The sequence below is a fragment of the Chanos chanos genome, chromosome 3, assembly GCF_902362185.1.
Source record: "Chanos chanos chromosome 3, fChaCha1.1, whole genome shotgun sequence".
Taxonomy (NCBI): domain Eukaryota; kingdom Metazoa; phylum Chordata; class Actinopteri; order Gonorynchiformes; family Chanidae; genus Chanos; species Chanos chanos.
In genome coordinates, this window is record NC_044497.1 from 42,622,149 (window position 1) to 42,650,000 (window position 27,852).

The 27,852-nt window shown below is 42.7% G+C and overlaps 2 protein-coding genes across 2 annotated transcripts in view; both read left to right on the forward strand.

Annotated features, from left to right (window-relative positions):
- The window catches only part of exd3 (exonuclease 3'-5' domain containing 3), a 28,010-nt gene extending 14,239 nt beyond the window's left edge, over positions 1-13,771 (forward strand). Inside the window, exons 19-20 of the mRNA XM_030769253.1 lie at positions 13,059-13,125; positions 13,384-13,771. Coding sequence (XP_030625113.1) covers positions 13,059-13,125; positions 13,384-13,724 — 408 coding nt within the window. The 3' untranslated portion in view covers positions 13,725-13,771. The remainder of the gene's footprint in view (positions 1-13,058; positions 13,126-13,383) is intronic.
- A 5,418-nt stretch (positions 13,772-19,189) lies between these two features.
- nrarpa (NOTCH regulated ankyrin repeat protein a) overlaps positions 19,190-27,852 on the forward strand; it is a 13,889-nt gene continuing 5,226 nt past the window's right edge. The window contains exon 1 of the mRNA XM_030769417.1: positions 19,190-20,032. Within this exon, the coding sequence (XP_030625277.1) occupies positions 19,675-20,013 (339 nt within the window). The 5' untranslated portion in view covers positions 19,190-19,674 and the 3' untranslated portion in view covers positions 20,014-20,032. The remainder of the gene's footprint in view (positions 20,033-27,852) is intronic.

The following is a 27,852-nucleotide window of genomic DNA, read 5'->3' on the forward strand; positions in this document are numbered from 1 at the left end:
CATCGCCTCTCGCATTAATAAAGGCGATAAAGAACGGGGAGCGGTGGAATAAGGTTGAGACAATGAGATAGTGATAAAGAAAAGAAGGAAACCAAAACGATTCAAAAGGAATGTTTGCGACACGAGTACCATGAGAGTTCGAGAGACTGAAAGAACGTTTTTATTTCTTTTTTTTTTTTGGTGGATATGAAAACCGTAAAAGAGGTGAAGAGAGGGAGTGGGTAGATAAGGAGAGAGGGAGGTCAGTGAAAGGTAGAGACAGAGACAGACAAAAAAAAAAAGAGACAAAGTGTGAAGGAGACAGAGCGTTTAGATGATAGAGGTAGATAACCTATTGACTCATTGATGTTGTTATACCTGCTCTGTATCTGAGCAGTGCCTGGGACTCTGCGACGTCTCTGCCGCTCCACACCTTTTCACGGCTTCGTGGCCCCGTCTGGAGACGCTCTCGAGACTTTCTGTCTCCCCACGGCAACGGCGCATAACAGGGCCAAGATACACAAACACAAAGACAGAGAGATTACACGGACGGTGCACTGGAAAGTTCATCGATGACAAATATGATTTAGTCGACAGGTATGACAAAAATGTTTTAGCCGAGCTTGTGCATACCTGGTTAGGCTCGTGGCACAAAATCAGGTGAAAATGATCATTAATTAGTTAAATCTATATTAGTTAGGTCAGGAGGTTCATATGAAATGAATCTTTTTTTTCAGTGGTATGTTTAGGTGTTATATTTTAAGTTAATGTGTGGAATTTGCTCCAGGTATTTGTCTCAGAACATTGTCGGCTGAGTCGCAGATCTAGGTGACCTGAGCTCCATTCAGCAGGGGTCCCAAATGTGTCAACTCTGGATTGGAAAACTAAAGGGGGTGTTGGAGGGTGTTTTTTTTTTCTTTTTTTTTTTTTTTTGGAGGTGCACCCCAGGGCTGGTATGTGGAAAGCCCACCCAGGCGAAGTTAACCCTTTTGTCATCTGATTGTAGTTCTTTGATTAGGAATGGCTGGGTGTCTTGCCCCCAGCTCCATGAATACAGGCTGTAAGAGACATTCCTGCCCCCCCCCCCCCCAAGCCCCCTGTGTGGCCCATTGATACTCATCACCAATCATTAACCCCTCCAGTGCCGACCCCCTCTTTGTAATCCCTATCTCTGTCTCCATCGCGGTCCCTCTTTCTCTTGCTGTCTCATCAATGGCTTCCTCAGCACCTCCCCAAAGCCATTGAAATTCAGTTTGGACCCACTGAATAAGAGCTTAACTAAGTGAATGGTTCCCACTGTATTCTTTTTTTTTTTTTTTTTCCCAGTCAATGCATGAGGCTTGCGAAGAATTGATACATCCACAGTTTATGTTTCTGTTTGTGTTTTTTTAATTGAATCCTGAAAACCTGCGTCAGAATGGGAGTGACTTTCTGCATGACCAGTCTCAGTGAGCCTGTCCCATAGTTCTTCTGTTTCACTTGATCACATTCTGGACGTAGATTTTAGTGTTTGGAACATCATCTGCCCTTTCAGACTTTGTGGTTTTCACATGAAGAATGACTTTCACACGAAGTTCGGATGATGATAAACTTGTGGTTTTGTGTTTGTCTCCTTCCATGGTAAACAGAAGTGTGAGTTTGCTGCTATCAACTGCTCATAGTTCCCTAATACATTTAGCACCATTTCCACGATTAATCTGTGATTAATTAATTAGTCATCCTGTAAGACATATACTCTGCTGCAGGATTTAAATTTCCCTCTTCCCCTAATACATCTCTGTGAACTGCTCCTTCATCTTCAACACATCACCTCAGGAATTTGCTTCCCGCGTGCCGATTTCGCCGAGACGGCTTCACAGATGGCGGCTGAGGTGGTCTTGCGTGTCTGTCCCTGAGTTTTTTAGGGGGAGCAGACTTCCTCAGCCAGAGTCAGATGTCTGCGATGTCTCTCTCTCCCTCTTTTTTTTTTTTTTTTTTTTTAGACATGTTGAGATGGTCAGATGCAGATAATAGACATCAGACCTCAAAGACATACTAGAGTGGCACTGCTTGGGTTCCCACGCGACCGTTAGGAGGGATTGGGTAAGGGGTGGGGTGGGGTGGGGGGGGGTGGGGGGGGACAGGAACTGAAACGGCGTGAGAAGCAGCCGAGAGAGGAAGAGAAAGAGAGAATGAGTGTGTTTAAAAGGAGGATTGAGTGAGCTTTGATCAACAACAACAACAAAAAAAAAAAGGAAAAAAGGAGGTAACAGTACTCGGAGAAAGGCCAGATTGTGAGAAGACAGGACAACTTTGAGGTTCCACTTCAGTGGTCCTTGCCTTTTAGCGTTTGTTTGTGCATTTGTTTCGAGGATTCCAGATAAGAGTACCAGACCATATTTATTGTTTCTTCTTTTTTTCCCTGTGAAGTCTTCCTTGCACGCATATGTGTTCATGTGCACACACACACACACACACACACACACTCTCTCTCATTGAGAGGGCACTGTGAGTGTAAAAAAACAGGGCCTTAGTCTCCGTGCTATGTTCTTACACTTCTTACCCCCCTTCCTTTCCTTTTGGAGATGATAGGGAGCAAAATGAACGAAGAAGAAAGAAACAGAAAGGGGAGGGGGGGGCGGAGGGGGGAGACATTCCTCAGACACGCCAAGACATTCCGAGGGAAACCATCCCAACTATTTCCCACTGTATGTATGTGTGTGTGTGTGGCTCCTGTTACCAGGGTGAATCTGACACACTGACTGACAGGCTGTCGGCACAGGGGCAGTACTTGAGGCACAACGCGTGTGTGTTGTGTGTGGGAAAAGTAGAGAAAGTGTCTGTGTTTCTGTATACGTGTAAGAGAGTGCTACTTAAGGAGTTATTGACTCTGAGAGTGTTGGAAAGAGAGATGGTGAGAAATTAAAAATGAGACAAATGAAGTCTTGTTTTCAAAAATGATCCTCAAGGCCTATTAGATTACCACATCTCATTAGGAATGGCTGGTTCCCTCTGTCAAAGGAGTATTTTTATGATTCAGTTCCCCGACAGCTAAAGTCGTTTAAACCATGTGAAGACAACGTTCCACTTTTTTTTTCAGCTTTGTCACTTCTTTCCCAACAGCCAAGCACACAGGAAATTCCCCTCTGACACACATTTGTAATCTAAAAACCATCACCTCGCCACACCTCTCTGTTCCCAGAGTTATTCTGGTCCCAATATCAGGATATCAGGTAACTCCTAACTCACACCCTCTCTGTAATCATGTCCATAAGAAGACATGCGCACACACACACACACACACAGATGTAGCTGAGGTTTCATCAGCTAAGGGTTCAGTAGTGAAGGACAGGTCATTACTGCAGTGTGGACTTATGTGAGAGTTTATAGAATAGGAAAGTGTGTTTCCTGTTGGCACCCATGGATATTCTCTTTGTCTCTCTCTCTCTCTCTCTCTCTCTCTCTCTTTCTCTCTCTCACTCTCTCACTGTCTTTCTGCGCTCCAGATTAGCCGTGGCGAGAAGTCCGCATCACCCGGCAGCTGGAATGTCCTGTTTGTCTTGCTCTGTTTGTGCTTTTGTGCACCGTGTTTTGATTGGCTGGCTGGCATCGGTGTATGTATGTGTGTGTGTGTGTGTGAGAGAGAGAGAGAGAGAGAGAGAGAGAGAGCCGGTGAGCCAGTGCAGGGCTGTTTGATGTATCTCATTGTCTTATAGCCAAACTCCTTCCTGAGAGAGAGAGAAAGAGAAAGAGAGAAAGGAGAGGTACCCTTGACTGAGTAGTAGTGTATGGTTTTTAACACCAGTCCCTGATCATTCACACACACACACACACACACACACACACACCTCTTCTTTAAGAGCATGATACAGTCCATTATCACATAATTTCTAATGAAATGCTGCAGGTCCCAGTGTGACCTCATTCCCTCCTCTCTTTTCTCACATATCTCATTCTCTCTCTACATGCTCGATCCTGTCCTTTAAAAAAAAAAAGGAACGAGAAACAAAACATTAACTCTGGTTTTCAGAGAGAGACAGAAACAGATACAGATAGAATGAAGAAGAGAGCTTGTCCTTTTTTTCTGCTCACTGGTTCAGGGCTTTTGACAGAGTGCATTCCTGCAGTGTGGTGATGTCATGTGAACTGGCCCCGAGCAGACAGAGCTGTTTATGTTCTCCTGAGGAAAGTCTGCTCAACGGAGAGAGAGGGAGGGCCTGGGGCTCCACTCTTTCACCACACACAGGGTGAGTTAGAGAGAGAGAGAGAGAGAAGACCATGGACCACTACCATACTGATACACAAACATCACAGAAGACATGAAACCCCCATCAGATATCACTTTAGACAGAAAGAGACATGATAAGTGTGTATGCTTGAGTGTGTGTGTGTGTGTGTGTGTGTATGTGTGTGTTCACACATGCCTGAATTATATGTACAAATGGATCATATTTACAAGTGTGATAATATATAGTAATAATTTTAAGCATACATATTCACATATGTGAATGTGTATTCACATAATCAAGTGAGACATTGTACCACCCTAGAGAAGTAAGCACATTTCCTGAAGATCTCCCGTTACACGTCCGTCTCACGTCCCAGCTATGGTGAGTGAATGTGGTGGAGAGTCAGACCTTCCTTTCCTCTCTTTTCTTCAGAGGTCTCTCCTGAAAGTGTGTGCTATGATAGACACTTTTATGAGCTGTAGTCTGGAGGGTTCATGGATTTAGTCATTCTTATGAATGAGGTGTGTGTGTGTGTGTCTGTGTACGTGTGTGTGGCCGGGGGGGGGGGGGGGGCTGCGGCAAGGGGATACTCAGTATATGTGTGAGAGTGTCTGTGATTTATACAGAGAGTGAGAGAGAGAGAGTCACTAATTGCATATATCTGTCAGGTTTTCACTGTCCTAGGGGTTATGATAACATGCCCACCATGTGCAGGAACAGAGAGGGGCTGTTCTGAGCACAATATATTACCAAGAGCTCTGCTAAATTCATATTCATTTTTTCCACACGTATTTCTCCTTTGAATCACACAGAACTGAGGAGAACCATAGTCTTGTTAAAACAGCCCAATCTTTTCTTTCTTTCTTTTTTTTTTTTTAATAAAGAAAACGCGAATGCATAAATGGTTCTATTCAACTCATTCAGTTGTCTGAAAACATTTTCAGTTATCATTTGACATCAATTAAGATTTTGAAGAATTTGCCATAATAGAATGCTAAACTGTATTTTGACTGACTTTCGTTGAAAAAAAAGAGTATGCAGTATCATTCAGATCCATCTTTAGGCTTTTGATTCAGTTTGGCTCTGTTATGTCCCCTCCATTTACCCACAGTGCGTATTTTCACTGTGCTTGACCCTGTTATGTCTTCTTCATTAATAGCACATTTACGGGAAGTATTTCTGTTTGGGGCTAATATAAATATGGTGGAGGCATTTTTAGCCATGGTCCATTGAGCAAAATGTTGAAGGAGATTTAATGGGCATCATTATGGGGAGGGGGGAGGGGGGGAGTGGTAGTTGGTCCATGGGAATATTGAAAGAGTTACGTGGTGGTCTGTTTCTGAGAGAAGTCTCAGCATTGGCACCATGTGGATGCCTATTGAGACAGTGAAAAGCACGGGACCCCCCCAGTGTACCCATCCGAGCTGTGTGAACGAAAACAGAGCGGAGCGGCCTGGAAGCTCACTGCTGTGTTTGTGAGAGTGTGTGTGTGTGTCTGTGTGTCTGAGTCTTCATCAGTGTGTTGCCCAGGAAGAAACCCATGTTCTTTTGTTTTTGTGTGTGCATAAAATGAGATGAGAGTGGGTTTAGGGACATGTGTATATGTATTGAAGAATGTGTGAAGTTGAAGAGAAAGAGATTTGGAGTTCTAGTTACATTTTAAGTTTGGGAGAATTAAACTTGTTGCACTGTGATGTGTAAACACACTGGTTTCTGCGCTTTTGCAGCGTGTGTGCATATGATAGTGTATGATTGTATTTGCGTGTGTGCGTGCGTGAGTGTTTGCGTGTTTGCATGTGTCCGTTTGTGTGTGCGCTTGCGTGTTATGCGTGTGTGTGCATGCACGCGTGTGTGTATGTGTGTGTGTAGGCTAGGCTTGGGAATGGGAATGTGTGTATGAGCTGGGTCTGAGCCTGGCAGTGTTTGGTCCGGTCTCTGTATGATGTTATCTGGGGTTGGAAGTGTGTTTGCTTTGGGACTGTTGGGCAGTATGGGGTGGGAAGGGTCGAGGGGAGACCTCCCCCCGTGGGACGTCCGAGGTAGAGACGGACGCTGGGGTCAGGCCGCCTGGCCTGGGAAAAGGCCTGGGAGAACCCAGGCCAGTGGAAGACATTGGATAAAATTGGAATGGAAAAATAGCTCAGCGTTAGGAAAGAAATAATGCACGCTTGCGTCTTTTTCTCTCTCCCCCTCCTGCCCTCTTCCGCATGGAAGATAAGTTTCTCACAGGAACCTCACGACAACAGTGCGGTGCTTACGCATGAGGAGGAGGAGGAGGAGTGAAAGGAGGGCTAATCTGCTTCACCTTCTCTATTGAAGAAGGGATGCAAGCTACTGTGTGGAAAACAGGATCTGAATCGCTTGTCCTCTCAGTAACAATGGTGGAATATGTGGGATGGCGCCGTCACACTGTTTACACCTGACACCATCCTCACCTGATGGAATTTCTCCACACGCCACAGTTCTCTCTTATTATCGCTCTTTCTTCCTCCCTCTCTCTTTCTCTCTCTCTCTCTTCCTCTCTCTCTGTTCATTCACTTTGAACTCCTGCAGAACAATGGTAGAGCACATCCCAGTGCAGTAGCACTTCCATCTCAGAGCCACCCACTGAGTGTGATTAACTGAGAGGAGAATGAGGTGGACTCAGAGCGGCAGGTTCTTTTCACTGATCACTGAAGTGAGAGAGCCGTGTCGCCCCCGTCCTCACAGGACGGGCTGGCCGCCTACCTGTCCGCCTGAGTCGGGGCCCTTCCCAGGGGAACGTTTCCACTGGTTCTTCTCTCCGTCTCCCGCCTCCGGTCTATTTTGGGTTTAGCGGGGCGGTCGACTCTCACAGAACAGTTCCCATGGTTATCATCGGCATGGAGATAGCCGTGGAGGGGGTGGGAGGGGGGGGTATTTGACAGAGAGCGGGAGAGACAAGACTGTGGCTGTGCGATAGCAGCTCTGTCACTGGAGAGGAGGGGGGGTCCGGCTTGTCCAGCAGCTCCCATGGATATCAGTGCAGGGCAGAGAGGACCATGGGGGGGGGGGGCGGGTGCATGGCTTTGGGAGATATAGGGTTGAGGTGGGGTTGGAGAGTGGAGGGTGGCGAGAGGGTGGGGGGGGCACTGCAAGAGAGGGACAGATCCAGTTCCCACACTCATAATTACTGTGTCACAGGAGACTGAAAAGGGGGGACTTGCCTCTAGGCCCCTAGGGAATTTTTGCAGGGGCCAGTCAGGGAGCAAGAAGAGGGGGGAGGGACAGGGTTTGAAGACGGAGGGTTTAGCCGTGGGGTCTATGACACAGGAACTATCCCAGCCCTTTTTTCAACCATCACCTCATGTCTTTCACACCAGAGGTGAACTAACAACATTGAAGAAGCCCCCCCCCCCCCCCCCAACTGCACCATCTACCCCCTTACCCACATTCCTCATCTCTCTCCCCTTCAGTTTACCAACTTGTCCTGGTTACTTCTTTTAAAGCTCTTTTCTGTTTTCCTCTCATATTCACTCATATATATATGTGTGTGTGTGTGTGTGTATATATATATGTATGTGTGTGTGTGTGTGTGTGTGTGTGTATATATATATATATATATATACATACATACATACACACACACACACACACACACACACACACACACACACACACACATATATATATATATATATATATATATATATATATGTGTGTGTGTGTGTGTATGTATGTATGTATGTATGTATATATATATATATATATATATATATTTTTTTTTTTTGGTCTTCTGCTGTATGCCAGTTCAGACCCCTCTGTCTCTGTTTCCCTCATTGACATCAAGGTTTTAAGAGACCCTTTGATGTGCATTGGCTACCACTTCTCCTAGCCTTATCCTGCATCATTAACTCATTAACATGATAATGTTAATGTTTTAATTTCCTTTCATCACCTCCACCCCATATCTGTGTATTTTTGAGCCGATACAGCCGTATTCACACAGTTTCTCTGCTTTCCTCTAAAATGAGAGGTTTTATAAAAGCTCTTTTTTTGCTTGTTTGATACTTAGCTGGTCTCCCAGCATGTACAGTGAAACCCCCGCAGATGATCCAGAACGTGACGGCGTGTCTGGTTTTCAGTTAACCTAAAAGGGCACATGTCAGACCGCTACTCTTTGACCTCCACTGGCTACCCATGGCTGCCCGAATCAAAATCAAATCACTAACGCTCACTTACAGAATGACTTCTGGGTCTGCACCCATCTACCTAAACTCGCTAATATGGGCTTATGCTCCTTCTCGCCCACTGCCTTTCTCCAAGAAAGATCGTCTGGCATTGCCATCCCTACACGCAAGAAAGATCGTCTGGCATTGCCATCCCTACACACAAGAAAGATCGTCTGGCATTGCCATCCCTACACACAAGGAAATCTCAGTCCAGACTATTTTCGTATATGGCTCCCTGATGGTGGAACAAGCTACCAATTGCCATCAGAGCAAGCGTGTCCCTCTCTATCTTCAGGAACCTCTTGAAGACTCCCCTTTTCCGAGAGCACCTCCTTTCACCTGTAACACCTAACACCTCTAACACCCTAACATGCCTAACTTGCACCTACTGTGTTCCTCTCTACCTGTTCTCCTGCCACTGTTTTGAGAGAAAACTCGCACTTATTGCTTGCGCTTTAAACAGAGGTAATACTTAGCGCTTACTCATAGGTGTCTCACTATACTGGAGCTTGAATTGTTTCCCCACTTGTAAGTCGCTTTGGATAAAAGCATCAGCTAAATAACTGTACTGTAATGTTGATACTTATAGCGACCAAGGAGCATTGCCCAATCTCAAAGTGCTTGTTTTGCCTGTCACGTTGGCAGACTTTGGCAGTGGAAAAAGAGAAATGTATACTAAGCAAACAAAGCAAAGGAGGGTTTGAAATACACCTGCAAAAGAACAAGGAGGGGTCACTGCCGTAATCCATACTAGTGAGGCAGGGTGTGTGTTAGGCTCTTTACTTGCTCTTTGCCTTCAGGCAACCTCAGCATACACTCTCGCTTCTGTTCCTGCACGATATACCTCATCCCCATTCGCCTTCTGTACCCATGTCCCACCCACAGAGAAGGCATCCCACGGATTTCTCAGGCACTGAACAACATACACACACACACACACACACACACACAAGCATGCACAGAGAAGTACCAAGAAGCAACCGGCAATATTTACAGTCAAGAGTGAATCACAGACCATTACAATAACATACCAGACATGCTTTTATGAGTGTGTGTGTGTGTGTGTGTGAGAGAGAGAGAGAGAAAGCAAAAGAGAGGGAAAGAAGGTGTGAAATCTGCAACATCGTGTTTGTGCAACGGAATTTGTTCGCGCTCCCATGACGAGGCTGCCAGAGACAGGACTGGACGGTTTGCTGTGATGAACATGTGGGTGTGGTGTAACGACCTCGGCCAAAAACGCTTCCCACTGTGGAGGGTTTATCTCCTGCCTGAGACAGACAAACGCTGATAAAAAAAAAAAAAACCTTTTTCACACAGACTTTACCTAGAGAGGAGGAGAGATCCCCACAAGTGTTTTTTTTTTTTTTTTTTTAAGTCTTCGAAAGAGCAGAGACTTAGTACATTGCTGTTAGTGTGTCAAAGGATCATACAAAACCTCTGCATGCTTCAGCTCCTTTTGCTGTGCAAGTTTAAAGGCCACTTATGGTGCAAACTACTGCACATTCTCCCCGTAGCAACAGGAGTGACCCAGAAAACTCCAGTCAGAGCCGCTATTGTAGTAGCAACTCAACCTTTCAACATACTTCCCATAAGATTACAATTTAAGTATACATGGGGCAGAAAAAAAAACAAAACACAAAACCCCACCAAATTCCTGGAGTTCTTTTGGACACAAAATAAATGAATTGGGCAGTTGAGGGGTTTGAAAGCATCTTTGATCTCATTCCCAAGAGGAAGAGAGCAAGAGAAATAGAAAAAAAAAGCATTGAGAATGAACACTTCTTGGTTTTTTCAGTGCTGGTGTTGAGTCTATTATCCCCCTCACTGGGCAGTGGTAAAGAGCTCCACTCAGAGAGAAGGGCAACAATCAATGAGGCTGAGGGAGGGGGGGGGGGGGGCTGACTGCCCTGGGTCCACTCCAGCACACAAAGCATCCTGCTACTGCCTCAAGGCCCGATGCTAAACCCCACACAATGAGCCTCCTCTCTGCCAATGGTTCTGTGGTTCAACCAGTCCTCTTTAGGCACTCAAATCCATACCAGCCCCAAAACGCAGCACTGCCAGGAAGCTCCCAGAGTCCCAGAGTCTCAGAGTCGGCCAAAACCAACAGGCTAACCCAGTACAGGACAGCTGTGTGTCATAAGTGAATTGAGAAGATGAAAATGTTGACATGCTCTCGGTCCAGCTTTCTCCCTTATTAGTCGGAGAGTCAGAATCTCAGGACAGCTTCTTGCCCAAGTTCAGCACGCAGGCCGCAGAATGAGCTATTAGCACTGACAGCCCCACAAATCAAAGGCTCCTTCAGGCCACAGCTGAGAGGGGGGAGGTCAGTACTAATGGGCATTATACTTAAACTGGAAGTAAATGAGTGTGTGTTTCTCCTGATTACACAGATCAAAATAGAGCCCAAACTCTCTGTTTCCAATTAGGAATGGCCACTTATTGTTCTTGTGGTATTTTTACTCAGTTGTCTGTATTTAAAAGCTACATCCTTACTGTTGTGTTTGTTTGAATTTTCTTACTGTGAAAATGATATATAATTGTAAGTTTTGACTTTTTTTTTTTTTAGTTTCTTTCTAATATAAAATGATAACCACATTTTGATCTTGTTTGTACAGCTAACCGTTTTTGTATTGCTGCGTAAATAAGATGTAAAGCCTGTGCGTTTTTCACAGCTGTGGTACTAATTCTCTTTCAAATCCGTAATGAACGTGACAGAAATTGGGGTCTGTGGTGCGGACAGAGGAAGAGTATGACAGCCATCCTTCCCTCCGCCACAACCGACTCATTTTCACAATTCCCACGCTTGCCCTCTCCTTTTTCTACCTGCTATTACCTCAGTTTGAATCAAAGCACTCCCACTTCATTGGCTGGCTGCCTGGTCACATGGCACACTCCCCACCTCCCGTGTGTCGTCCAGGATTTTCCCATGGGAGCAGCCTAGAGAGGCACGGAGTCTGTGTGAGCGAGCGAGGGAGAGTCGGAAAGAATATTTTCCTTGCCCCCCTCCCTCCCTTCTCTATCTCACTCTTTCTATCTCTCTCTCGCTCTCTTTTTTTTTTCCACCACCTCTCTCACAGAATGTAATTCAGATGGATTTTTGAGCTCGTTGATATTGCCCATACAGACTTGAGTCAGTGTCTGGAACACACATTATAACGGTGGTAATCAAACACAGATGTGGGCTTGATTCTATAAAATGGCAAAGAAGCAGAAACAGTCAAGTTAAATCAGACTCTTTCAAATTCTATTTTTTTTTTTTTCTTCAAATTAAAATTGTATTGTTCAGTATAGGTTATTTTGTTATGTTCTTTCAACACTACATATTTTGACTGAACACTTTATCTCATTGTTCTTAAAAAAAAAAACAGAAAAGAGGAGACGTTTATGTGAGTAAAATAAAAATTAATATACAATTAATAGATTGTTAATGTCACACAACAGAGTGGAGAATCATTGCTAAAACTTTAATCACAACACCTGGCCCTTACATATGGCAGAAATATTTCTGCTGGCAGGCTTGGTCTAGTCACGCCTCTGTGTGTGTATGTGTGTGTAACAAACTCAGAAAGAGAGAGAGAGAACCGCGAGACAGTCATGGATAAGCCTGGAGAGTGTGGAGCAGGTTTTGACTTGCCCTGGCATGGGAAACTCTAGAGTTGGGTAAATAGTTGCCGGTGTTTTTTGCACTGGCTGAGCCACTCCGCTGTGTGTGGGAAGAGATCTTTCAAGGTGGAACACAGAGAGCGTGAGAGTGAGCAGCTGGGGTTGTGGAGGGCACCTGTGTCACACACACACACACACACACACACACACACACACACACACACACACACGTATGCTTTCTTGGGTCCTTTCAGTGCACCTGAACACATACTCAAGACAAGCTATTCATCCCATAACTCAGTTGAGTGATAAAATACAGTGTATATATACACACGCACCATTTTGTCAGTGTTTCAAAACATCCTTTCTCTTCTTGTCGACTGTTTTTTTTTTTTTTTTTTTTAACAAATTAAAAAAATGTTATTGTTCCTGAACTACCTTTCACCATACTTTCATTATCTACGTGAAAACATTTTCATATGCCAGCCCTGTAAAAGGCTGAGAAGACCGACAGTTGCCTTGTGCTGCGGAGGTGTTTGTGTGAGTGCAGTTCAGGTGTATGGACAAGGCTTTCAACACCTCTGGATTGCAGAGAAAAGCAGGGGTCTAACAGACGGCGGCGTCTTGCGGAGAACAGAGCAGTCTGGACGACACCAAAATCACATGGAGGTGTGAAGTCGACTGAGGCGCGACTGCTTACTCTTCACCTCCCAACTGTAGCCGAGCTCTGTGTGGCTGTCTGTGTATCTATGCCTGTGTCTGCGTCTGTGTGTGGGTGGGTGGGGGGGGGGATTGACGATACGTTGTGAAATACCTGTGTGTGATCTAGCCTAGGCTCACATATCCAGTGGCCTGCTTCACCTGCGACCCTGTGATACTCTGCTCAGTTCTCACAATGAGGAACAGTAAAGTGGATGCCCAAGTTATTTTTCATTTGTACAGGGCCTGCTTTCTTGCTGTCAGACACTATCATCGTTTGCCTAATTTGCTGAAAATGATTAGATAATGTGTTTACCATCATTAAATAAAGACTGTGTGTCATTAGTTATGTTTGATTTTTATGAATGTTTTCAAGGCTTGCAACAGCGATCAATACCTGAAACTACCAAGAGAAGACCTGGTTCGAATGATGCAGAAAAAAGGTACGATGTCCATTTTCATGTTTTTCTTCAGTTATATTATTTGAAGTCTGTCCCTTTCAGAGTTTATGATTCTGTTCCTCCCTCCGCATACGGCAATAAATAAAATAATGTCAGTGAAATTTCATGCTTGGAATGCAGTTTACCTTTCCATCAGTGTGATTTAGAAAAACAAATATGCAAAATTTGTCAGCTTTACCGTTAAACAAGTCATATTATATGAATGTATTTTTCTCCTCCTTTTTTCTCCTCCTCTTTCAGGTCTCCTGCGGGAGCCTGCAGACGCTGGAGAAGACTGGGAGGAACTGTATAAACCGCAGCTCCCATACAACAGCTGGAGGCCCCCAGAGGGGCCCAAGTTCACTCCTCACTGCCGCTGGGCCCCCCATACTCACCTGGACCCCCAGACCCTCACATTCCCTGGAGGTGCTGAAGTCCAGCTACAGACCGTGCCCCCAGGCCTGCTTCCCAGAATTCCAGTTTTCTTCATCTGTACTGGTTGTGGCAAGGTATTCTGGGAAGGAACGCATTTTGATCGTGTGCTATCAAATTTTCAAGAAATCCTACATTTGACTGAAGATACAACATCTCCTCAGGCTTGACCTCTTTAATGACACAAAAGTATGTCCTTCACGAAAAGAAAAATGAGTCCATATCTCCATGCTCCAGGGGTGTCATGCACCCATTTTTTTTTCAGGGGGAACTCACACAAAAAAAGGCTTAGTGTAACGAGTGAATGATATGCCAGGTTCACTATTGTTTCTGCTACAGTTCTAAAGAAAATAAATGATTAGTCTGTTATGATATTGCAACTGAATTGTGAGATAAAAATTGATTTAAAAATTGGCAATCAAAAATCACCAAGCTCAAAAAATTCGAATGGTCAAGATGCCTCTGCCGAAGTCTGTGTTTCTTCCCCTAGTCCGTGAAAAGAGCCAGAATTTGCCTGGTTTAAATTGTTTTCTTTCCTAAACTGGGTGTTATGTAATGTTCTATGAAATGTCACTGTCTCTTTCAGGTCTGCAGGTAGAAGTTTGTTTGTGTGAACATTAAGAGACTTTTCATCCAACATGCAGCCTTGTGAAATAACGAACTGCATTTCTATAAGGTGAAATGGATTCAGTGGCAGATTTTAATTTCTCGTTACAATGTCCATAGATTGTCTGAAATAGTTTTTAATAATTAACCACAAAATGATTACATAGGTTCGCTTGTTCAGCCATTTTCAAGAGCACAATCAGTGTTAATGTTTTTCATGGACCTGAAGATGTCTTACCAGCACTTCAGCTCAGACAAGTTATCATTTTATTCCATTTTTTATTAAAGAAACATCATTTTTACATTGCTGTGTTTACACATTGCTTACACATTGTTTCTGAATGTGTCATAACTATTAAAAGATTTATTACAAAAGGAATCAGTTATGTTCGTAATAGCATGAATTGCCCGACTGCTTTCTGTGTTTCAGCTCACACTTGTTCATCTGATTCACCTGTTTTCTCACCCTTTGCCGATCTACCCAATGCTTGTGAAACACTGACCAAACTGCTTTATCCTCTAGTCCTGTGCTTTCAAATAAACATGCAAAAATCTCCTTGTCATGTTTACATTATTACAGGGTAAACAATCTGTGACATTTTAAATCCCAGAGAACAAATGACATGAATAGCAAGATCAAAACACAGCACATTTTTAAATGTAGCGTCTTAAGAAAACTGTACCAGTTCCCCTAAATGTATGGGAGAAACCCATTTTAATAATATACCATAATTCTTATATCTCTCTGCGTGTGTAACATGGATCTTGATAGAGCATACACATACACAGTATAATATACACGGTATCCTATTGTAACGAGTGCAACATTGATTTAGAAAATCACAATCTAAAAGCCATAAAGTTTTCTTATGTGATAATATAATGTAATAATAGGGAACTATAACTATTTTTAGAACTGTACAATGCAGTCACATGTTTATGCCTGTGCAGTATCTGCTTTTAATATTGTCTGAAACCACTAAAAATCACATCCGAACTCAACTTTCAAAACAAACAAACAAAAGCAAAAAACTATAGAGAGAGAGAATGAGAGGAGAGAGATGACATTTTGATCTTCACAGCTGTATCTGTTAACTCTAATTTTCAAAATTCTTCAACCCATAACTCTGGAGAGGACATTTCTCATTTATTTTTTTTTCTTTACTTGGCACCTCCTCTTTGGAGCCATAAATTATTTATGTTTAGTCTATTAAAGATAAATCTCAATTTGTACGTTTGCTATAATGACAGAGAAATATTTTGGACCTTCAAAGACAACCCAGCTGAATTCAGGCCAAAGAGTGTGTTAGCTCCTGGGTTTTCAAGGGGACATTTTTCTAGCTTCAAAAACAGGATGGGCTGCATAAATTCTTTCAAGCTTGCCTGTACTCTCCCAAGTCCCAGCAGAAAAGCCTACATCTGTCTTTCCTTTATATGTATGTGTGCCCCGAATATAAATATCAAAGTATTTACTGTAACTGTATCGTGGTCGTGTTTGCGTTCGCTTGAAATAATCTGTCTGCTCGCCCTTGTCTGCTTACAGTCGGGCTACCTAGCCCAGTGAGGCAGCTCTGGCTTTTTGCAGCACTGTGTTATTTGATCCTCGGTCTTTCTTTGCTGGGAAGAAAAGCTCGCCTCTTTCCCACGCTCCTTGAACACGTGGTCCAGTGCTGAATTGGACTCTGAAGGCCCTCCCTCTATTGAAACGTCACACTCGCTCCACAGAATCCCCGGCCCGTGACTCAGGGGCCTCCGCCCGTCCCCTTCTCTCTCAAACCGTCTGACTCAGGCGCCAAAAAACCCTCACACACAGGCACACTGGCCCCACATTAAAGAGTTCACATTCGTGTCTCCAGTCTGCGCACGCCGTTTTTCGTTCTAATACAGTACAGAGAAGCAAAACTGTTCCTCCGTGCTTCTCTCAGCTCAAGGGGGTTTTGTACATTCAACATGCATAGATTGTTTATGGTGTTTAAATCATCATTCGTCTTGTCATGTGGAGGTGCTTGAGGGCCTGTCTCTCTCTGACTTGGGGTTGAGGTGAGAAGTAGGAGCCTTTTTTTTTTTTTTTTTCTAGAGAAAACCCTAGGCTTTTGCTCACATCTTTCTCCTCCCTCATTCCATAACTGTTGATCATCTCTGGCATTCTATCCACCTGACATCTGGTGAGCTTGACAAAAGATAAAAAAAAAAAAACAATGTGGCAGGGCTGAGTTGTACATAAGGCAAGCATCAAGCTTCATAATGGTAATTATATTTAATGCTTTCAAAATTACGGCGAAAAAATGATGATGAAGTGATGACCCCGAAAGCCACAGCCTTGGTTAAAATGGATTGATTATTCCTGTTAATCTCCACTTATGAAATGTAAATTGCAGGTTACTAAATATGTTGCAATGTAAATTAAATATGAATTAAATTCCGTTTTTATAAACTTAAATCATTTGGCAACTTTCTGAAATGTCAAGTTTGTCAGGCAATATGGATGTCCAGACTGGAATATGAATATATACCTTTAGCCTGTGTCATACTGAGCAAGTCTTTAGTTAGTTTTCCCCCCACAATGCGCTCTCTCTCTCTCTCTCTCTCTCTCTCTCTCTCTGCTGTGGTCATGTTACTGATGAATGAGTTGAGATGGCATAGTCCCAAAATGAAAAAATTCCTGTGATGAACACATGGCTGTGACTGGATCAAGTGGTCAGTGCTCAGTGTTCTGTTATAGGTCCACTCTTTTTGACATTAACATCCAGATTTCATATGTCCTTATGGAGATATGCTCCAGAATAGTAGGATATACAGCTAGGGACAAACCTAGATACATGCCAAACACAAGAAACTCCAAAAATGACTTTGGCTGGGGAGATAACTGGCCAATAGGAGAGGCTCCTGTTTCCTGTGCAAATATTTTCCAGTAGACCAGGCCCCAGACACGTCTCTCTGATTAGCAAACATATGTACAGAGATGGTTTTCCCTGATTCAGTTTCAGTGAATACTTTTGACTCACTCATTGGTAAATGTCTCTCTGAAGTCTGGTTGTCCTTATTGCTCTTTTTGTGTTGAATGCTGGTAAACTAATGCTTGAAACTTAACATATCCAACTTTGTCCTGTCATTTCAACTTTAAATGGTAATCAAGTTGCATGTAAGGGCCTGTTACATGGAATCAATACTAAAGCAGACAAGCCTACATTCTCCATGGGGTCCATACACTTCTCCTGCCCTGTGCATGATCTTGTGGAAAAAAAAGAAAAGAAACAAACACAAACCAGTGATCTTGTTCTAATATGTCCACATTTTTCCAGATTTAACAAATGCTTAGGAGGGAGTTTGACAATAACCTGATAAAGCGTGTTGCTTCTTTAGGTTTATCGCCTATTAATTCAGTAAGACAGAGACCAAAAGTGAGTTTACTGTGGGAAAATATCCACAGAGTGACACCGCATCAGCATTAAAGGCATAAAGCGGTTTCACACTGTCACAGAATGGTTTTTAGATCTGATCTTAAAAGGCCATTGACAAACGGAGCAAACGGTTATACTGTATACCTTATGTGGGTTTCCACGCCAAACTGCGGCGAGTGAGAGAGGCGAGAGCAATGCGCAGAATTGCAGCCGTCCGGTTCCCACGGTACAACTGCTATGCGTGTCATTCTAAGCGTTGCACACACCTCTTTTCACTTACACAGGAAGTCGCGCCGGTTATGTTTTTGATGTTCCTTCGCTTGTCACTTAAAGTAGCTGGGAAAGTTGTCCTTCATGCATGTTTGAATCGTTTGAAGAGGTAAAAGGTGTGTAGTTTTTCGTGTGGATGCGCAATAAAGGAAATTACTGACATTTATTGTAGTCGTTCTTTTCCTATGTTTTGAAAAGACACGCTGATATCTCTAATTTGAGCCATTTGGGAAGAGAAGCAGCCAGAAGCCATTTGCTTCATTTGAATGACAACTCTGAAGCAAAGCGTGACATACTTGTGTGTTGTTCCTCAGAAGTATAAACTTTAGCGAGAGACAAAGTATTTTCCCATCAACAGTGGGAAGTGAAACTAAATGTGGTTTTGGCGTTTATTTTTTTAGATGATTCTCAATATTTACACAAACATCATGGAGGTAAGATTAACAGAAATATTTGAGTGTTAAGAATTATTTTTGTATAGTCTTACAGGGAGAGACAGCACAGTCTCAATTCAGCTCTTAATTGGCTTGCATTGTTGTATTCTGATAGAGATGAAAGTGTCTCGTGGCATAAAGAAGGCCCGATCAGCCGACAGCAGTAATAGGTGACATACGGTGTCCACACTGTTTACAGACTATGAAAATACAAACCATATTAACTGGACTGGGCCGATTTGCTATATTTTGCAGTTATGTCCTCAGCCATCAACGAGAGCTTGCGAGATCAGAGGAGACCGCGAATATGTGGAAGGCTATTCCAACCTTTTTACTCAGCCAATAGATACACAGTTCAGAGAGATTAAATAACTTTAAATGAATGTTCTTCGTGTGGTCGTTTATGCTTCTCTTCACACATCTTCTTGGTGCAAATTATCTGTTCTATAGTGGTGGTAGTATGTGTGTGTGTGTGTGTGTGTGTGTTGGGGGGGGGGGGGGGGCGTTAACGAACAGTTTTATTTCTCTTGGACATTTGGTCACATAACCACGCCTCTATCTACAGTTTCAAGCTTTGGACCCTCCCCAAGCGAGCACTGCAGCCTATTAGCTTCAGTGAACTCCTCCCATTTCACAATGGTTTATGCTGTAGAAACTTATTGTTATGCAAAACAGGACGTCTGAAATATCTGCCTGGCGCGCTATACTAGGCAGAGATTCAGCAGGACCGCTCGAGGGGCACACAACGATAGGGCAAGCGGGGATTTTTCAAGTCGCCACGACCGTCCAGACACTGCAGGCAAGTGGGTTATCCCAAGCTTATTATAAATAACAAATCTTGAACATGTTTCATATTTCAATCCTTACAACTAGTGAAACGAGACACTTTGGTAACGTTTGATATTTTATCCTTGATAGTCACCCTTGCCAGACAAAACGCGGCGGCTCCAGGCGTATTCAGAAAGGGACGTGGGAAGCGAAGACAAGAGGTGAATAAACCAAGAAGACTGTCAAAATCCAACGGACATTCAAATACGTCTTGGAAATATCATCATTCATACCTCCAATATCAATATAAAACAATAGCGAGGCTTCATTCGTTAACTCTGCCATAACCTGGTGCTGCTACAGAAAAAAAGCGAAACGGAAGACCAGACTACACCTTGCGTGGCCTGGATCATTTATAGGGATTGGATTTCAGCCACTGACTGCATTTTGCACACCACGTGTGTCATTTAATGTCTGTCCTTTTTGGGATATAATATCGTCTCATTTTTTAGTCTCTTTTGCGCGTCCTAGTGCTTGAACCGGTATCAGTCCAGCGCATAAAGGCTGTAATACTTCTGAAGCTAAAGACAAGAAGGCGGTCGTGATAGTAAAGCGGGAGAGACTCTAATCCAGTTTGAATCATGAGCCAGGCGGATATATCAACTTGCTCCGCACCTCAGAGAGTGTTCCAAGAGGCCGTGAAGAAAGGCAACACAAAAGAACTCCATTCATTGCTACAAAACATGACAAATTGCGAATTCAATGTCAACTCATTTGGGCCAGAGGGACAGACGGCGTTGCATCAGTCGGTCATTGACGGTAATCTTGAGCTTGTTAAATTGCTGGTGAAATTCGGAGCCGATATTCGACTGGCCAACAGGGAAGGGTGGAGTGCTTTACACATCGCTGCCTTTGGAGGACATCAAGACATCGTCTTATACCTCATCACCAAGGCAAAATACTCCTCTGGCGCACGGTGATGCGCCTCCCTGCTGTCAGGTAAACACGGAGAGACAGGCTCTTGTAATCCTGCGTTTCATTAGTAAATTGCTCTGCCAAATTGAGTAAAGACGCCTAGCTCCCTTGTACCGAAAACCAAATGGGACAGTTGGGCTCGCCTGCGTCTCTCTCCTGAGTGATACACATGGTCACATTTGACATTCATATAGATCATGAAATCAGAACGCGTCTCGGATGCGTTGGTACTAAAGCTTTTTTTCTTGAATGTGTTAATCACCAGATTTGAACATTAAAAGCGAGCCTGTATGAACTCTAGAAGGCAGATGATGTGCGCGGTAGTTCAAGTGACCGCGGCAGTTTAAGTGACTGCGCTGAAACTGAAACGCTTTTTTCGGGGCTTCCTATGAGGTGTTGACCTGTTGCTGTGCTGTTCACCAGTGTGACCATTATTAAATTATTTTCATAAAGATGGCACTTGATGCTGTGGCTGTATGCTGGAAAACCGAAAGGGAAGACATGACCACGAGAATGGGGGCTATCTTTTATTTAGCAATACACTGTTTTTGTTCCTTTTTCAAACTTTATTTTAATCATCAGTCAACGAATTGGCTCAAAACGCGGCATCATGATATCCAATGCTTTTAAATTATGTAATCAGAATAACAGCAATTGAATTAATGTTGCTAAGTACTGTACACAATAGCTTTACTCAGTTTCTGTGTTTAAAAAAAGAAAAAAGTAAAAAAAGAAAAATACGCTCTGCCTTTACATAGCAGATGGCTGACATCGGGCCAGTGCGACCGGTGTCTAATGTGTTACTAAACCGCTGCTTTTGCTTTTATCAAAACGTCAGGAAACTTGCATTTGGAATACACTTTATAATATTCTTTCAGTATTTTATTAACACCCTGGTCATCACTGTGAATACAGGCTGGGCTTTTTATTTATGAAGGTACATTAAGATGATACATTAAATTATGTTGTTATTTTTAAAGAAACTATAGCCTAAGTTTAAGCATATTTAGGGTGACTTGAGCTGCTTCGGACTCACAGTATGTAAACTGTCCCGTGTGGAGATCCACCGCCCCAAACCCGCATTGTTATCAAGTACATTCTCCTGAGAAAAGCCAACGCTTCTACTGTATGTTTGGTTTTCTGTACCGACTACCTCGATTTTAAAGTATTTGACAATAGTAGAGTTATTCCTTCGAAGCTACCAATTATTAGGCTTTGTTCTCTCTCTCTCTTTATATGAGCATTTCCCTTTTAGTTTTCTAAATTCAGTTTCTCTATATGTTTGGGTCAGCAGCCTAAATAGCTGTAAGGCTCTGTTGTAATTGTTAAAATCTTCACTCGGGACAATTTATTTCCAACCAAAATTAGACCTATTGGTGAAGCTAAACGTGGCGATTTTTTCCCCTCTGCATAGCATGGTTGACATAATGTTAATGTTTATTTCAGCCGAACACTTATCTCGTCTTTCCATTTTTTGTTTCATTTTATTTAGTTACAAAAAGTGGAATGTATTGCATGACTTGAGTGCAGGGAGTTTTGTTGCACAAAATGTGGAGCCTTTTACGCCCCCTAGTGCCTGATCAGGTAACTGAAGGAGCTGAGGCTTACCAATAGTTACTACTGAGCAGGACTATTAACATAATGTTTTATGATGATTATTACCTGTGCCACATGACTGTCGCAGGAACATCAACACATGTGTAAAAAGAAGCTGCCTGCTGCATTTTAAAAGTCATGTCACCCTGATTTTCGTTTCAATGCTGCTTATGTAAGTTTAATTTTCTTGTTTTTGACTCAATGGCCAACAGTGAGTGAAAGAGGACAAATATCACATAGAATCACAGTCATTTTGGTGAGAAGCCCCATGTATAGTGTGTGTGTGTGTGTATGTGTATGTGTGTGAGAGAATGAGAGTTGTGCGTGCTATTTTGTGCTGTTGTGTGTCTTGCCCATTGTTTAGGCATGAAGTGGCTGTGTGACATAGAGAGAGTTACCAGGGATTATTTTTGTTCTTGGAAAGACAACAAAAAGCGATTTCATCAACATCAACCAGATTGGTATAAACAGACAGAAAAATAAATAAATAAAAGATATGCATCGCTTGTCTTAAACTTGATATTTTTACTCTTTTTATTGTTTTAAATATTGCACTGATGACTGTTGTTGATTAGTTGACTTTGTGTCAACATGTATTTTTTTTCTAAATAGAAAAAAAGGAACACAGCAAAATACTATTGTATAAAATGCTCCAGGTTATATTGTCTTTTTTTGTGTGTTACTTTGTAAACATTACGTTTGCAAAGATGTTTGTATCTCTGTGATCGGGTGTATGTATCTATGTGTGTGTATATATCTATTTATCTATCTATATATACATATATATATAGACAGATACGTATATATATATAAAAACACTGATGACATCTTGGAGCACTTTCTTTTTCTGAAGTGCTCGGCTCCTATTGATATGAAAGGGGAAGAATACATGTGATGGTTCATGGATCATTTTAACAAACAAATGTTGCACGGTGTGGTTGTTTCACTCAGCAGTGTCATAACATTTATGACAGAGGGGTAAAATGACTGGATAGGTGTAAATGAATGAGTAAAGTGCTGATAATTCTCTCTCTCTCTCTCTTTCTCTCTCTCTCATGTTTTGTTTTGGACCAAGTTCTGTTTTGTTTCTTGTGTCTTCAGCAAACAAACATTTTTTTTTTGAGTCTTTATGAGTGATGCGAATGTTCTATTTTGTTGATTTGGCTTTTCCCCCTTTCTTTCTCTCTTTCGTTTTTGTAATTTCTTTGGTTTTTGTTTGTGTGTGTGTTTTTTTTTCTGAACATTTGTAACACTGTGATTGATGCGTGGTGAGAAAATGAGTGCTGTAATATTTTTTGTACGTTTGTGTACAAGCCAGTAAAGAAATCATTAAACCCTCTCTAATGTATGGCTGCAAAAGTTTTTCTCACATCACCCCCTCCCTTTTCCCCTTCTCCTCCCCTCCTCTGCTCCCTCTTTCCTCCAGAGAAGAATGGAGCATGTGAGACCCCCCCCCTCTTCCCTCACTGGGCCAACCTGACCCCCGTCCCCATTCTCTCTTTCCTTTTGTCATTCATTTCGCCCCTGTCCTTTCATATGCTGGATAAAAGAGCGCAAGGGGTTGTGGGTAGTTTTGTTTTAAAGACAGATCCCCTCTCTAGTGTGTCTGCGTGTGTGCGAGTGGGTTTTATGTTACCGGGTCTGTGTGGGGAGCAGTTTTCTGGTCCTCTGTCTTCTCTCTGTCTAATTGCCCTTCCTTGGTATCTCCCTGCTCTAAAGCACATGTACACATTTACACAGGTAAAACGTTTCCCACTGAAAGCACTCTACGTTTTTTTTCGTACCTTCTCTCTCTCTCTCTCTCTCTCTCTCTCTCTCCCCCTTCCTCTCTCTCTCTCGCTCACTCTCATATTCATCCTGTCAGCTCTACGCTGTGATCACTCACTTGATGTTTTTCGCACACCTTCCTTCTCGAAGTGTGTGATTTGTCACGGAACACTTGCCTCGATCTCTCACATCTGTTGTCTGAGCCTGCTCCTCTGTGCGGTTCTGACTCACTCACACTGCTCTTCTCCTGCCACATTAGAAAGTGAGTCAACTGTGAAATTTTGGCCTCAGAGCTTCGTCATACTCAAGACATGAAATATGCAGTTATCACGTATCATCAGTCTTTACAAGAGTTCCCCCTCCTCAGTCACATTACAAGACCACCCAAAATGAATTTCATTATTATTACTAGTAATAGTTCAGCAATAAGTGTCCATTAAATCAGTCAGTATTATTTTGTAGTGTTACTCATTGTTGGCTTTCCATGTGGTAGTATAAAATTCAGCCAATGGCCTTTTGTCAAGTTGTTTCAGTGTTTGGATTTGGCAGAGTGTGTCACATAGTTCTCATCTTACAAACCAATGTAAGAAATGCGAGACCATGTTTCTCATCGTAATTTCCACGGACCCCATGCTGTGTTGTCAGTTTTAGGATGAGCTGTAGTGATGTATTTAAGGTGTTCATATCACATGCCACGTGTTTTGTGAAGTGTATCTGATAAACAGGACTAAAGTATGCATTTTAGGACAGCAGAGTCTTACCAACTGCGACCTCCCAAGCATGTCTCTTTCACCCCCTACGCTCCCCTCCCCCTTCCCCCATCATCTCCCCTTCTCCTTATGTCTTTCTCTCTCTCTCTCTCTCTCTCTCTCGGGCAGGATGTTTTTGTTGAGCTGGATTTCCATTGTCCGGCGGCTGAGTTGGCTGCTCTCCCAGAGTGCAACGGAGAGGCCCCCTAATAGATTCTTCATGTGCCTGCCCGCCACACATCAGAGTAGGAATTTGGAAATGATTTTAGCAGAGTAGTCACCCCCACCCCTCGCCACCCCAAACAAGGGGAACGAGAGGAGAGACAGCTGAATCTGAACCCAAGAGACGAGCAGCGAAAGAGAAAAAGATTTGAATGAAAGAATTTTTTTTTTGGAGAGTCTGGAGAGATAGAAAACATGCTTCCAACGTTTCCACATTTCTTTGAGTGAGAATGTGAAGTGGGGCATTGGAGTTCTTCACAACCTATTTCACTGCTCCTTCCTTTTGTTTGCACTTGTGTGTGTGTGTGTGTGTGTGTGTGTGTGTGTGTGTGTGTGTACTGCACTGAGTCCAAGAATTTCAAGCTTTGCCTTGTATCTTTCAAAAGACTGAAAATCCACATAAAATGTTTTGAGGGTGAACAAAACCAAATCCTTTCTGCAACATAAATTCTTTTTTGTGGTTCATATCTGAGCATGGTGAGTGTTTTTTATGCCAGTAGAACAGCATGCTTGCCCTCCCAGTTCTTTCTCCAGTTACATAGTTTTGCATTTTTGTGGTTATGTGAATTTCAGTTGGATGCACAAAGAGGAACGTTATAGTTTGCAAGGGTCTCAGAGGAGAGAGCCCCCCTTCAGTTCTGTAACCACAAACACATACAAAGATACACTTCCAACATAATTGGTCAAATGTGCTTGTATGCTTTGGAACAGTTTACTGGTGGGAAAGCAACACAATAAAGAACTACACATGTATGTAATTACCACATATTCTTCTTACTTTTTCAGAAATGCCAGCTTTTGGTTGTAGGCTCTCACTCTGGTACACCTTCCTTCCATCTGCTGAATCCTCTGTCACCTTATAGATCATCTTATAGATCTTTTGTTACCCTCTATGACCCTCAGAAATTGGAAGAACATGTTGCTTTTTGTACTGTTCAAACCTGATTTATGAGCAAAACTGTCCGATATTAAGCTCATTATAGAGGAAATGAATGAAATGGGTTCCATACTTGGCTTTTTGTTATGGGCTTTTATGAATGAACTCTTACTGAAATTAAGATAATGATGGTAGATATATGAAACCACAATACAGTTGGTAGTTATTAAACTTGTGAACTTGCATATTTCAAACACATGAGGTACATTTTAAAGCAAGATCTGAATGAAATATTTTCAATAGCCGACAGCACAAGAACTTCCATGCCTTTCAGACATCTTTGAAACCCAGGATGTCAGTGATGAAAGCAGTTATTTTGGTTTTTGACACCGTTATGGCTGTTTCGTGTAGAATAGTGCAGTGTGCAATTGTGTAAGTTGTACCATTGATGATAATACACAGCATTAAAAAAAATAGCAAATCTTTAAGAGGGCACTCTTTGAAACATTCTGGGGAAAAAAAGTAATGAACATGTGTAAAACAACACAATGACATGGTTTGGGGGTCTTTATTTAACAAACGCAATTCAATAAACAACATGTTCCTTCCAAAAGTATCATTTTATTTACATTTTTTCCTTAAATATTTCAAGGAGGGCCTTGTTACAGTTTTTTAATGCTCAGTATGTATTTTACCGATGATACGCGAGTACAATCAGATAGCCTGAACCACACAAATAGAAAATGACATCAGACATACACAGGAAGACATCACATTAAAACAAAAATGAAACAGTGGAAGTTTTTTTCTGTGTGCTGAAGATCCCAGTCAGTTACATACCATTACAATTAAACATCATGAGAAGTCAAGATTCACAACCTCTGTCACAATGGACAGTGTAGCAGATTGTCACATTGGACAGTGAAGCAGATTGTCACATTGGACAGTGTAGTGGATTGAACACTTTCTCGTGCTCTATAGAGAGAGAGTCAGCGGTTAGGTACACTGTGAATCGAAGTTCACAAGTCTCTTACAGGTATCCCCTTCAGATGAGAGGTACTCTATGAGAATGAGTGAGAGACTGAGAAAATGCACTCGTTTGCGTTATATTCAGTGCCATATTACCTTTAATAGTGTTTTGTGTTATGCTAATGCATAGGAGTTCTGCAATGGAAAAGTAAAGTTAGTAAAAGCTACATTAATTCTATACACAAACTTCACTTGTTCCAAATTAGTTTAAACTTGCTGATTGCACAGGTTGTTTTAATAAGATAAAAACCAACCAACCAAACAAACAAACAAAAACAAACTCTGGTTTAACCCTGTTACTAAACAGTCTGCTCACAGAGAATGAAAGAAAGAGAGAGAGAGAGGGAGAGAGAGAGAGGGAGAGAGTTAGAGAGAGAGGGAGAGAGAGGGAGAGAGAGAGAGAGAGAGAGAGAGGGAGAGAGAGGGAGAGAGAGGGAGAGAGAGAGAGAGAGAGAGAGAGAGAGAGACAGGTGGTAAAGTCTGTCTTTTCTTACACTCCTCTCTTTTTTCTTTTAAACTTTCTTTCATTCTGTTCTCCACTTTCTAGTGCACAGTGACAAGCAGACTCATTCACTCCCCTCATTCTTCTCTTCTCTCCTCCTTTGTTCTGGCCGCTGGGTCCTGCTTCAGCACTATTCAATGTCCAGACGGACCACCATTGACTGGAACCCCCTGGTCTTCCCCCTCCATCTCACCTCCACACACACACACACACACACACACACACACACACACACACACACACTGCATTCAGCAGCTGCTATGTTAATGAGTCTAGAGATGGAGGGGAGGGGGGACAACAGTGAGGGAAACAGAAGTGGAAAGAACATAGGGGGGATTCCTACTTCTCATCTCCACAACACACAGGAGAGCCAATACAGAGTGAGAGGGTATACACACACACACACACACACACACAAGAAACTGGCTCGTTGTTCCTTTCCCCCTCCCTCTTTCTCTCTCTTTAATCCACTCTGTTCGAGCTAAGAGAAACCTTACTCCTGTCCTCCAGACCAACATCATTCTCTATGGACTCACTGTATATCTGTGAAAGTGCATGTGTATGTTTTTGGGACGGATGAAACACAGTCTCTATGGACTTACTGTATGTGTGTATGTTTTGGGGATGGATGAAAGAGGGATCAGTTCACTGACTGTTTTGCAAGGCAACCGGTGCCCATACCCTTACTCTGCCCAGTGGCTGACACCTGTTACAGGCTGGTGTCAACACACACAAACACAGACACATTGTCCACACAGACTGGCCAGTCTCAATCTCATCTCTGTTTATTTATTACTGTCTACTGCTCACTTCTTTCTCTGTTTGTGCCAAGTCTTTATGAGTGAGAGGGAGAGAGCAAGAGAGAGAGAGAGAGAGAGAGAGGGAGAGAGAGAAAGAGAGAGAGAGAGAGGACAGACAGGAATAGACAGCAGACAAAAGGACCACAACAGATTGAGTCTAAGGGTAGGGGATGCTGTCCAGAATGTGTTAGGATGGTGTATGAATATGATGAATATTTGTGTGTGAGCATGTGTGTGTGTGTGCGCGCGTGTGTATAACGAGCAGGTGGGGAGGGGCTCCTGTTTTCTTCTTTGCTGTTGCT